Source organism: Leiobunum rupestre, chromosome 4, assembly GCF_980474605.1.
Source record: "Leiobunum rupestre chromosome 4, qqLeiRupe1.1.hap1, whole genome shotgun sequence".
Lineage (NCBI taxonomy): Eukaryota > Metazoa > Arthropoda > Arachnida > Opiliones > Sclerosomatidae > Leiobunum > Leiobunum rupestre.
In genome coordinates, this window is record NC_143387.1 from 2130885 (window position 1) to 2143299 (window position 12415).

General features: G+C 36.9%; 1 protein-coding gene across 1 annotated transcript; it reads left to right on the plus strand.

Annotated features, from left to right (window-relative positions):
* Window positions 1-11372: 11372 nt before the first annotated feature.
* On the plus strand, window positions 11373-11980 carry LOC149945873 (uncharacterized). The gene is made up of 2 exons (XM_090173847.1): window positions 11373-11444; window positions 11506-11980. Coding segments are annotated over exons 1-2 (477 nt in total). The 5' UTR covers window positions 11373-11442.
* Window positions 11981-12415: the final 435 nt, after the last annotated feature.

Sequence of the window (12415 nt, forward strand, 5' to 3'; positions counted from 1 at the left end):
CAAAACCAGCATGGGTAGCAGAACCCTACTACTGATGGTCGCACCCTCGACGCAAGCCGCTCAACCCAGCAGAAGGTGCAACAATGGGACGACCAGCCCGCCACTTCGCACACAGCAGTGGGATAGAGAACGGATGCTCTAGCAACTCCGGCCGACACCCCACCTACAAAAGCAGGGAGCCAAGCCCTTTGGAGAGAGCGCCTAAAGGGGAACGGCAGGCACGCAGCAGCCCGCATAACCCGGCACAGCTGACACCGGAGATCCCGGTGTGATCCAAAAGGCCGGGAGATGGGTCCGCCGCGCCCTCATACGGAGGCCCGCAGCCCCACAGCAGGCAACCCAATACGCTGAGGCAGCCAGTTTGCCCGGCCCCTCTCCATTAGCCTGGGCCGAAGCCCAGTATCCAGCCCACACCTGACCGAAGTCGGAGGTTGGAGATAGGACCCTTTGGACGGAGCTAACATCTCCCAGTGCGCCACCGCCCTTATGGGTTACAAGAGCCGGACCCCGACTCCCCGGTAAAGCCACCAGTTATTGCACACTCCGACCCCTTGAGGGCCTAGATATTAACGACAAAGAGTGGCATTTGTATCAGAATTTTAGCCTGGTGTACCACAAAGAGAGTGCACCCCACCGGGGATCCTCCTCATAATACCCTACGCCAGTGTCCACAGCCCGGACAGGTGACAGAACAGTCAAGGCAGCAAGAGAACTCACCGCTGACGGTCTCACCTTCGACGCAAGACGCTCAACGCAGCAGAAGGTGCAACAATGGGACGAGGTAACCCTCACTTCGCACACAGCAGTGGGAATAAGAGCGGATGCTAAAGCAACTCCAGCCGACACCCTACCAACGTAGGTAGAGTGCCATACCCTTCAGAAAGAGCTCCTAAAGAGGAACGGAGGGCACACATTGGCCCAAGTAACCCGGCACAGACGGCACCGGACACCCGGTTTTGCCCCAAAATGCCGAGAAACAGGACCACTGCTCCTCATACGGAGACCCGCTGCAACCCTACAGCAGGCTACCCAGTCCTCCAAGGCGGCCAGTTTGTCGGAAGACTCTCCGTTAGCCTAAGCCGAAGCCCAGATTCGACACACATACGACACACCGGCATCGGCATTAGTTACACTGTACATGAAACCATTACCGGTACACCGGGCTATAAATCTGATAAGTGTACATGAAACCATAAGACTATCAATGTCTCCTAAGTTTGAATTGGGCATGAAGGCGCGTTTAATCAGCATAAGACTAGCGCTGGAGAAAACAATTAGGACCTACGCCACCTAGTGGATAAAAAGAGCAAATACTTCCCACCCCCTTAGCCCTACCACCTATACTACCTCTTGCCATCCGGTAGTATGCATTGGAGGAATTGTGCATAAGTTAAAAATTTTCACCACCAAATAGATTTATGTTTTGCACAATAGAAAATTTAAAACAAATTTCCAAAAAGTTGAACCTCATATTAAGCCCTTTGATGACATAATTTAAGATATCGGTATAGAGGACAGGGTCGTCAAAGGTTGATGGTACGAAACAATTTTCATCACTATCATATTCAATGGTGTAAGGAATCTATGAAAGAAATAGAACCCATTTGTGTTATTAAGAATAGTATTTATGTTAAAAACACTTATGGTGAAATTGAAAAAGTTACATTTGCGTGTGCTTCTCTACGCACAAAAGGTTTGTTCGCCTCTTTGGTCTTTTTGCGCTAAGAGCGTACCTTTTTGAGATTTAGGTAACAGTAATAGAATGGTTAAAATGACCAGCCTCATTGTAATCTAAAAGCCATTGACGTTTGACACACTCACTTGAAATGTAACATTTTGCACACTCATTGATCATAAAGCATTATATATTTATCGCTTATAAGGGTTTCACAATGGTAATAAATAAAGACTGCTACTTCATGGATTATTTTTTATTTAGTATAATTTTTTTTTAAAATGCGGGAGTTTTCGGACCGTGGTCCTTCATCCTTTTAATAACGTTGTGAAATTGTAAATACGCCATGGAACGTAATTTTAGCAACTGTGATGCATTAGGGTTTTCCGATAACTTATGATGCATTCAACTCAGATATAAGTTTTTATACTCACTTCTTGGTAAATAATTTTCAAAGTCATTTGATTATTATAATATTACCGGTAGTTAATTTAATGCATTGTCTAGTAAATAAAAGAAATTAATTAGTAATTGACTGCGGACGTTTTACACGCAATAAGGAAATTGAAATTTTAAAATTTCTTTTACCAGAAACTTTCAGAACGCGGATAATTTTCACTAGAGTCAGTTCAAAGTAAGTAATATATTTTAATTTTTAGTCTGAGTTCTTTGAAATCAATCGGGTTTGTTAAAAGTCCTACCAAATATTCAGTTTTAATACTGAAACCTAAAAATCTGTATTGAATCAAGTAAGCAAAGTTTATTTAGGATTCGTCAACACTTGGAGCCATGATTAAGTGTAAAGAAGCGTGTGGAAAACGCAGGGGCCTATGTGTTCCACTGCACGTGACACTAGACCCTTTGGCGTTGCACAGACTACTTTTCTTTCAATTAGATAATGTTCTATTATCCAAGTTTCGCCAGTGTTACAAAGCAGATTATGTCAAAGTGAAACTAAGAAATGTTTTCTTTTTCGATTTTCATGAAACACCAATTTATTTATTTCCACTTTTTAGAATACTAGATTCAAGTTTCACCTTTAAGCTCGAAGACTGTTCTAAAAAGTAGGAGTGCTCTGTCAAATCCTACGTTATTTTAGGGTACCTGTGGTTTAAACACAATATAACGAAAGTTAGAATGTTCTGGAAAATATTTGGTCAACAGATGCCTTCAGGAAGTTTAGACCGTGTAAAAACGAGAAGAAACTTAATTTTCTCCTGACCTTTACCTGAACGATAGATTATTAAAACGTTTAGGTATAATAATTTGTTGAATTTTTCATAACCCTTGGACGTGTAGAATGTTTATTATATCTTTATATTAAATATAGTAATTTGTATTTAGTCACTTGGAATACTACGGAGAGATTATATTTAAAGATTTGATAACATATTTTCTTAGGTAAATAGTAGAAATCTAAACCAAATTTTAAACTTCGCAGGTTCGAAATGATTTTAAAAGGTCGCAATTTTCGACGAAAACACGTATGCCGATTCAAAACTAAAAGCATACATGCACGGTTTTAATTACTCCGTTAAATTTGTGAAATATATAAATTGTGAAAAGTATGAAAATTATTGCTAACAATATTATTCCCATTTCATAGATTTATAAATTCCATATAATGACATGTTTCTCCTGCACTATTCATCTTTGAAAATGCATTTCGAGAAACAACCGTAAACCTGCAACATTATATATTTCAATCGAAGAGTAACACGAAGGATGATCATTTATTATGACTTTGTGATGACTGTTTTAGGCGTTTCTTTCAATTACCTTCTTGCTCGAAGAGTAAGCTCTTTTCCTCATTGGTTCCCTTATACCAACAACTTCCAACGCGATTCAAGACATAACTTCCTCCAGTAATGGTAAACGACAAATTCCGATTTAAGAAATATTTTATATACTTCTTAAATTACTAATAATCCCCAAATGATAAGGAAATCAAACATATCTTTAATTTTAATTATTGTTTACAAATAGAGGTAAGATCTCTTACAGGGAGTTTCAGTGACTGAGATGTTACAGCCTACTGGGATTCCATACTTAATAAATCGTTATTTTTTATTGAATCTTTTCCAGATTTCATTTCATGCTTCACACACGCAAGAGTCTTTTCTAAATTTAGCGTCAGTTTGCATTGTTGTACCGAACTAAGTAATATTTAACTTTCAGTAAAAATCTATGTAGATAATGGAACTGCAAACTACAATATAGAAATTGGAATTTAAAGGTAAAACAATCGTAAAAGCACTCTGTTTCCAATGTACTTCGACACGAAACGCCTTTTAGGTTTTAGTCGAAATACCTTACGGTATTTACTTACGATTTTTTTTAACTATTGTTACATCAAATACACACTTTCGATAAACGCCTTGTGTGGTAAATGCACTTTTTGAAGGAAAATATTTCCCTAGTTCAATTATATCTATTTTTCATTTTGAACTATATATGTAAAACTCATAACCTACAGGTAGGCGTGTCTAAAAATCAATTGGAGATTATTTTGTTTAAAGTGATCAAAACCATTTTCGGTTGCCATGGCAAATCGAATGGGTAGTGCAACGTCTCCTTTTGGAAAATTTCATATCTCATATAGGTCTACATTACGCCCAACTTATATCAAAATCGCCAATAAACACCTCGGGTACTCCCCTTGTTAGTGGGGTACCCCGTATTTTGAACCAAATCTCGAGCGTTTAAAAAAAACGTAACAACCGAGGCACTTGTCATTTTAATTAGTATTTTAAAGTAATTTGTTAAATTAGTGTTTATAGTGATTAAGTTAGCTACAAAGAAACAATAGGGAATTCTGTCAAATATCTTTTTGGGATTTAACTGTAAATTTAATGTGTGTATAATACTTGATTCTCAATATTGCATATCTTAAGTAAGTTTTAAATCTCTTGCGTTGTAATTTCCTTTAAACCTTATTAATTTAGTAAAACTAATTGTAGCGTTATTTTAAAAAGAATAAAACACGCGGAATTGTTTACGCGGCTCGCGCTGAGCTGTTGAAAAAAGTATATAATAAAAAGAGACATTCGGGCCTAATATTGTAACGAAAACGGATGGACGCAATCTCAGGGCAATAAATTATCCCGTCATTATATAAAGCTTATTCTGATTTATTTTAACTACTAACCTGATCGTAAGACACCACATTTTGGCGACGGATATGGGATTTGCTTCGCTTTAACATCTTTTTCCCAACTACTTATTAAAAAATGGTTTCTTAAACAATATCCGTATCGTTTGATTGATTAAATCTTCATTAATTATATTTTACGAGGCTGTGATGACCGAAAAAAGCCGAACTCATTCGGAAAACATCATCATGGTTTAAGGGGTTTTCCCCCGGGCTCTTCGGTTTCCCCTTCCATAAAAACTTGTTGACGTTAACGGCGATAGTTAGTTTAGGGAGTTGTTGGCTTGCAGGGCTTGCCACCGCCCTCCTACGCATTGTAACCCGGCCACCTGAATTAAAGTCTTTAAAAGTCACTCGTTGACTTAGGCCTAAGGTGGTGCCTTGGGTATTAGCCTAGCTGATTAAACAAGAATAATTTAAATAATAAATATATAGGCGTTTTATTTTTAGAACTTATAAACCAGAAAATCAAAATACTCGAAGGCGTTCATAGAGATACTATATTCGAAATTCTGGTCTCACTCCTTGAAAGATATTGAAAAAATCATTCCCGCCGAGCGGAAGCCTTCGCTAGCAAGTTACCGTGTTATTTTTACCGGTTTGGATATATGTATGTTTCGCAACATTTTAAATTCGTAGCATCGAAAATTTCCTTTTTTCTAGACATTCCCTCTAACTTATTGTGATATTCCTTCCACAATTCAATAAGAATAAACAATTCTTTGGCTGACCAAATATCGGAATTTGGTTCTGAAGTTGAAGAACCCGTACGCTTTGCGGCTTTAGCCATAATTTAATAAATCTTAATAATTAGCTGTACAGTACGAGCGCTTTCGTCAAAAATGAGCCTAAACAGATCAGCTACAACAAATTTAATAGAAAAAGTGTGTGTAGGGGGCTTCCCGTTCTGGTTTTCCCAAATATTTTGAGAAAGAAACTACAGAAAGCCGTTCGCACGTGCATATTTTCTCAAAAGTTTTTGGTTCCGTCTTTTCGAGTAGCGTTCGGACGACAACGGATCTCACATAGGGGGGGTGAATTGACCCTCCCAGGATAGTCGGAGTTCTCCGTGCGAACAAGGTTTTATACTCGATAACGTTTTCAGAGGACCGAATTTGTGATAAGACTGGGGGTAGTGACATAGGTAATGAAACTTATTTGTCATAATTTCGGGACCGAACACTTTACGCTCTTTATTTAAAAATATTTCTATAAGTTTTTGAAGTTTCGGAAAGACCGAAATATGTAAATGAGTAGAATAAATGAGTCGATAATTTCTCTGAGCTTAAGGTACACTTCCCAGCTTGAATAATTCTCCTCGGGCATAAATTGGGAAAACATGAAAGGGAAAAGCCTAAATAATCAGTACATTTCACTCGTGGATCCTTTAAGGTGTCCATTTAATAGCAGTTTTGATTTGTATTTCTGGACGACTTGTTTCAGTTTTACCATAAGTGAACGTCTTTATGATACGGTTAAGTTCATCGAGGTTTAAGTGAGTAATTACAAACATATAATTCAATATATGTTTTAGAACTCTGGGTATTACGCCCTCTTTTAAATCGTGCATAGGATCAGGAGGAAGCTGTTGCGTAAGGTCAAAAGAACTGATATTCATGAGTGGGCTTTCAAAAAAGACTCCGTAAACTATTCGTTCTTTTTGGTCTTTCGAAATATCGTCTAAATGGTATTTATGACGCTCTACTGATCTTAAAAGCAAGTCCTTTTCATTTGATTTAAGCGCGATATTAGCTTTGCTCACCATGCAAAATCAACAAATTCTTCCGGAAGTAAAACAAGGATTAAAACCTGCCAGTTATCTTTTTTCAATCGAAATTCCATTGGTTGCCATGAGATTCAAATCGAAGATTAGAGGCTCGAGTGCTTCATTCCATCCATAATTATCTACGTCAATTGATTAAGCTTAAAATACCAGATGTATATCGCTCAATTTTGATCTGTATCTTGCTTGAAAATTAAGTTTTGATCCAAGTGGGTTGCAAGCTTCAAACTCATCCAAAAATATTTGTAAGAAAAGAGTTTTTGAAGAAAAAGTATCATTTTTTGTTGAAATGGATTTACGTTGACGGATTTAAAGTCTGTGATACATCAAATATTTTCAATGCCCTTTTGTGCTCTTGAGAATGCTTTTGCATTATTTAAATCATTGTCGTTTATAGAGTTATGTTTGTTAGGTTTAGATAATACTAAAATTGACCATTAGGTAAAAAAATTGATAAACAAATGTAAAGGAGTATAGAAATTTTAAAAATTTTGAAAATGAGGGCACGGTCTGGCATTTATTTCAGAAAAATTTGAATGTGTTAAAAATTAAAGGACTGTAAATTTTTTCAACCATTTAAAAAATGAAACTTATGTCTTATTTTAAATGTTTGTGTAGTTTCACCTTCGCTTTGAAATTAAACCACTTGGTTTATTTCAGTACTAAATTAAATGTCAAAGGGTTTATTAAATAAAATGTGCAGTGTTTAAATAGGAACATGTTGGGTTTTATATAAATCCAGTTTAGGTAGGTTTTAAGATTGTAATGGGTTTATTTTTCTTAAAAGTATACTCTTAAGGGATTTTAGTAAGAATCGCAAATTATTGATTTTAAACCTTTTAGGGATTTTATGAAAGGACAATTAAGGGTTTATTTAAAAATAATGGTTCTTTAACAAGATCATTAATGTTTTGGTTTTCAACTCTTTGGAAACCGCCAAGGGGTTTTTTTATATAAATTATTACCTTTACGGATATGATGTATGAACCTGTTGGATTCGAATTTAAGTTTAGTTTAAACCTATGTGAGTATTATTATTAACCATTTAGGGTTTGGACAGTAAAATAAATGATTCCCTCAATGGTTTTAAATTAATTCCTTAACGGATTGGTTTTCTAACAAAAATGAACAAACCATTAAGGGTTTAGAAGAAGTCCCTTTATTTTTACAGTGCGCCCTTAGGCGCTTTGACACTAACAGAAGTCAAACATGAAAGAGAACTAGACGAATTGATCCCGCAAGTTCAAATTAACTGATAAGTTGAAACCAAACTGGGAAGTAGTCAAGAGAGTTCAAAACGAACTATCTGACGAGAACGGCTTACTTTTAAAAAGTTTAAAGTAGTGCTACCTACCGGCCTCTTGGATAATGACATAGTTATTGCACATGAAGGACATCTAGGAATTGTGCGGACTAAGCAAACTCTACGAAACAAAATATGGTTCGCAAAAATTGGTGAAAAAATTAAAAGTACAATCGACTCATGCATATCGTGTCAAGCAACTACCCCACGTACGTCTTACGAACCATTGACAATGACCGATTTACCACTTCCATCTTGGCTTTCAGTGACTATTGATCACTTTGGCCCAACTCAATTTTGTTTAAATGAACAGCCGATAATATTTCCTTTAATCGTGTAGCATTTTGAAGGGGTACTCTAACTGACGTATTTTTCACGATGATGCTTCCTAAGGCGTCTCCTGAAATTATGACCTTAAAAGGGTTTAGTTTGCAATTCATCCCTGTTGGTCTCTGCAGCCTTGTATTTTGGTAGTTGTTGAGTTTCGCTTGACGCTGCGTTAGTATTATTATTATAATTATAAATTTTACAATATATTTTACAAGTATTGCATCGTCCCATTGCCACATTAGTATGACACTCATGCGTGACTGGGACTACCTTAAAGTTATATGAAAAAAATGTTATAAATTAAACAAAACAATCTGTAAAACTAAACTTCGCGTTACATTGGATTAAATGAAATAAAATTTCGTGAATTAAATGTATAATATATTATTAAGTTCCGCGAGATCAATATTCTTTAGCCATGTAATAATTCGTTCTTTAAAAATATGGAGGTTACTTAATTTTTTAGATCTTTCTCTAACAAATTATATATTTTGGCCACTTGGATACTAGCAGAAGTCTACAATAAACCTCTTATTCCGCCAATATTAAAAACTTACAACAATTTTTTGAAAATATTACTAAAGAAATAACTTAACGGGAATGGATTGAAAAATTATCTTGCGAGTTTTTAAAGACCTTGAAAACATAGATCACCTGGTTGAGCGCACATATACTTTCCCTAAAATTGTTATACGGAATGAGCATAAATCTTTTTGAATTTTTTTTTGGTTGTTTAGAATAATGCTCATCCGTGAGCAGTAACTCGTAAAAGGACATTTCAAGAAATTCTTGGAAGTTAGATATTTCTCACCAAAGGGATATATAATAGACGTCTGATAGTGATTTTAATTTTTTTTCAAAATTATAAATATTTTTCAGTGAACTTGAAGAGCTTTTTTATAACTCCAGTAGTGCTAAGGGTATCGGAGAAAAAACTGTTTCAACAGAAAATTAAAGACATTTTTAACAAGTTTGAAAATTAAACATATACTGAACACTTCATACTTAATTTTATTAAAAGACTATAGATACTTTATGGCTTAAATATTTAATTTCTATACTAAACATGGTGAGCTTTCGACCCATGGTTCTTTGTCATAGCCTTCGTTACACGTGCATGAATTGTCTGTAACGAAGGCTTTGACCAGGAACCATGTTTCGAAAGCAGCTGCTGTACATGTAAATAAAATATTTTAGACATGATAATAATCAGCTTGGCTAATACCCAAGCGACTTTTGAAGCCATTAATTTAGGTGGCCGGGTAACATTGCGTAGGAGGGTGGTGACAGGCCCTGCATGCCACGCCAACAGCTCCCTACAGTAACTATTACCGTTAACCTCAACAAGTTTTTATGGAAGGGGAAACCGAAGATCACGGGGGAAAAACCCCTTTAACCAGTGGAGAGAGGACTTGCAAACTCAACGCAGAAGGAGTTGCTCCGAGTTTTCACCCAGTGCCACAAGCTGTGATCGAACCCGGCTCCTCTTGTTGCGAGGCGAAAGTGCTAACCACTCCTCCACCCCACATGAAGTACCTTGTCTTTTAATTAGATTAACATTGTATTAGTCTGCGATGGCTGGAAAAAGTTTTTAAATTTATGATAATATACTGAACATCTTTTAACACATCCTTTTCTGCATCTCCTTTAATGAAGAGGCAGGGCCGATCTCTGAGGAGCCAAATGTTACTTATAATAGTTCAATTTCAAATGAAGCTAGTGCTTCTAAATTAAATGACAGTACAGAAGAGAGAGAAGTTGGTGGCAGAACTACAGTAGCAACTCAGCTAAAAGCATTGAGAAAGGACACGGACAAAAGGCACGAGGAAAGGGAAGAAAACAAAGAACGTCGCCATTAAGAAAGAATGGCAATTATTCAAAAGTGTTTTTTTCAAAGGATAACAAAATGATCCATTAGTAAGTGAAGTTTAAGGGAATGAAGAAATTGGGAAATATTACCAGCTGCCGTTGGTTGAACACCTGTTAAAATATTGATTTCATGATTTGGATCTCCAACAATTTCGTTTTCCATTTCCTCTATAATAAGCATTTTTTATCACTGGGATAATATGCAATATTATAAAACATGCAGCATGAAAAAATTAAGTCGTAGATTGTTTCTATTTCTCTTAAATTGGCCAAATTCAAAATGGTTAATTTCTTTTTTATAAAAACTATCTAAAGGATAGGTGCTGTCACCCCACCTATCAAATGAAAGTTGTGAATTGAAAGAAAAGCAATAATCTAAAGAATTTATAAGAAGTGTAAAAGTGAGAGTTTAGAGCCACGGGGTGTAAAATCCCATAGGGTTATAACGGGGTGCCAATATTTTCCGTAGGGTTAGCGCGGGGTGCCGGTATCTCCCTCGAAACCGCATCGGCTCGATGTGGCCAGATTTGCCGGCATCGAGAATACGAGAGAGACCGATGAAAACTTGAAGTGAGAATCGAAGCCGGTCAGAGTCTTGTTGACGGGGTGTAATATCGTTCGAGGAGGAAGCTGAGTTTCGTGACGAGGTAGGGGAGAGAGACCCGGAAGAGAGTGAGGTCTCGGATTTCAACCGCGCCAGAAAGGAGCGGCTTGTTTATACGCGCGTTTCCTCGGTACCGGGTGGGAGTTTACGCGGGGATTAACGAAATACCCAATAGGGTATGGCATGGGGTATAATTCATGAACAAAGTACGGGTCAGCATCGAGAATACGAGAGCGTCCGTCGAAAACGCGAAGGGACCATCGGAGCCAGCCGGAGATTTATTGACGGGGCGTAATAAGGAAGCGGAATAGAGGTCCGCGATAAAACGAGGTCAAGCTTTTCATCCGCGCCAGAAAGAAGCGGTTTGTTTATACACGTGTTTAGTCGGTACGGGGCATGAATCTACGGTGAGGGTAGCGATATTACGACGATTGTATATTTGCGGGGATTTGAACGGAGAGCAACGTCTAGGGTTAACCAGGTGGAAAGAAGCCGATTGTTTTCCAGCGTGTTTAGTCTGCAAATATAATTCTTACAGATGCGAAACGTCAATTGAAATGAACGGAGAGTAACGTAGATGTTGATACGCCAAGGATTGAAATTACTCTTTTTGTAAAGTATATGAAACCAAGAGACTCAGTTTCCTTAAAATTACATCCCGAATTTGGAATCTTGTCTTTCACGTTTTAGAAGCGGCGCTCACCAGTCATACGAGGAGTAACCCAAAATGTGAGTTTTATCACGTATTAATTATTCGCGAATCATTTTTAATTTGTATTGTCAATTCTAGGTCGGAGAATAACTCTCGCATTCTCGAAGTCAACTTTCTGAGAGCCAACAACGAATATGTTCTCAAAGAATTGGCATTCTTGGTGGTTGAAACTGGAGAGAGTGGGGTGTACGCCTTTAAGCCGCCTTTTCCGTATCACGAGCTAAACGTGAAAGACAAAAGACTTTGTTCGTGGATCTCGACGAATATTTGCGGGATGCAGTGGGACGAGGGTGAATACGAAATAAACGAATTGGATGGAATCATCACCTACATCACATCTAAAGCGTCAACCTTCTTCACGAAAGGTCTGGAGAAAACATCGTTCCTCTCGAATCGTTTCGTTAAGAAGATCATTAACGTTGAGGACATTGGATGCCCAAAATTTAAAAATTTTGCAGATTTGGGTCCAAGGGTCTGCAAATACCATTTTCAAAATTTCAATTGTGCATTATTTAAAGCGCATCAGATAAATTTATGGAAAAAATATAAATAAAATATTTTGGTCTTAACCATGTCTGATTTTTTTTCCTTTTACCTCTCTCATATAGATTTACTTGAATCAAACATTGGGAAGTGGAATGGTTAAATAGAAACATTTTTACTTACAACCGTCTAATTGGTCTACTGTTGGAAATCAGAATTAGTCTTATTACCAAGAATATATTTATACTAAATATAGATAAATACAATCTTTATTTATACCCCACTGTATAAATACGTTCTTATGTATACCTTATAGTATAAATACGTTATTTATTCTTTGTGACATAAATAAAGCGTAATTTATATCTTATGGCGTAAATACATTCTTGTTATTACGAAAGGTTGTAAACTATAAGCTCTATTTATTACTTGTGGTGGAGACGACTTCCAGAAGAAATTTCAATTCTGGCTGGGATATATAAGTCCATCTCCCGAAAATCAAAAT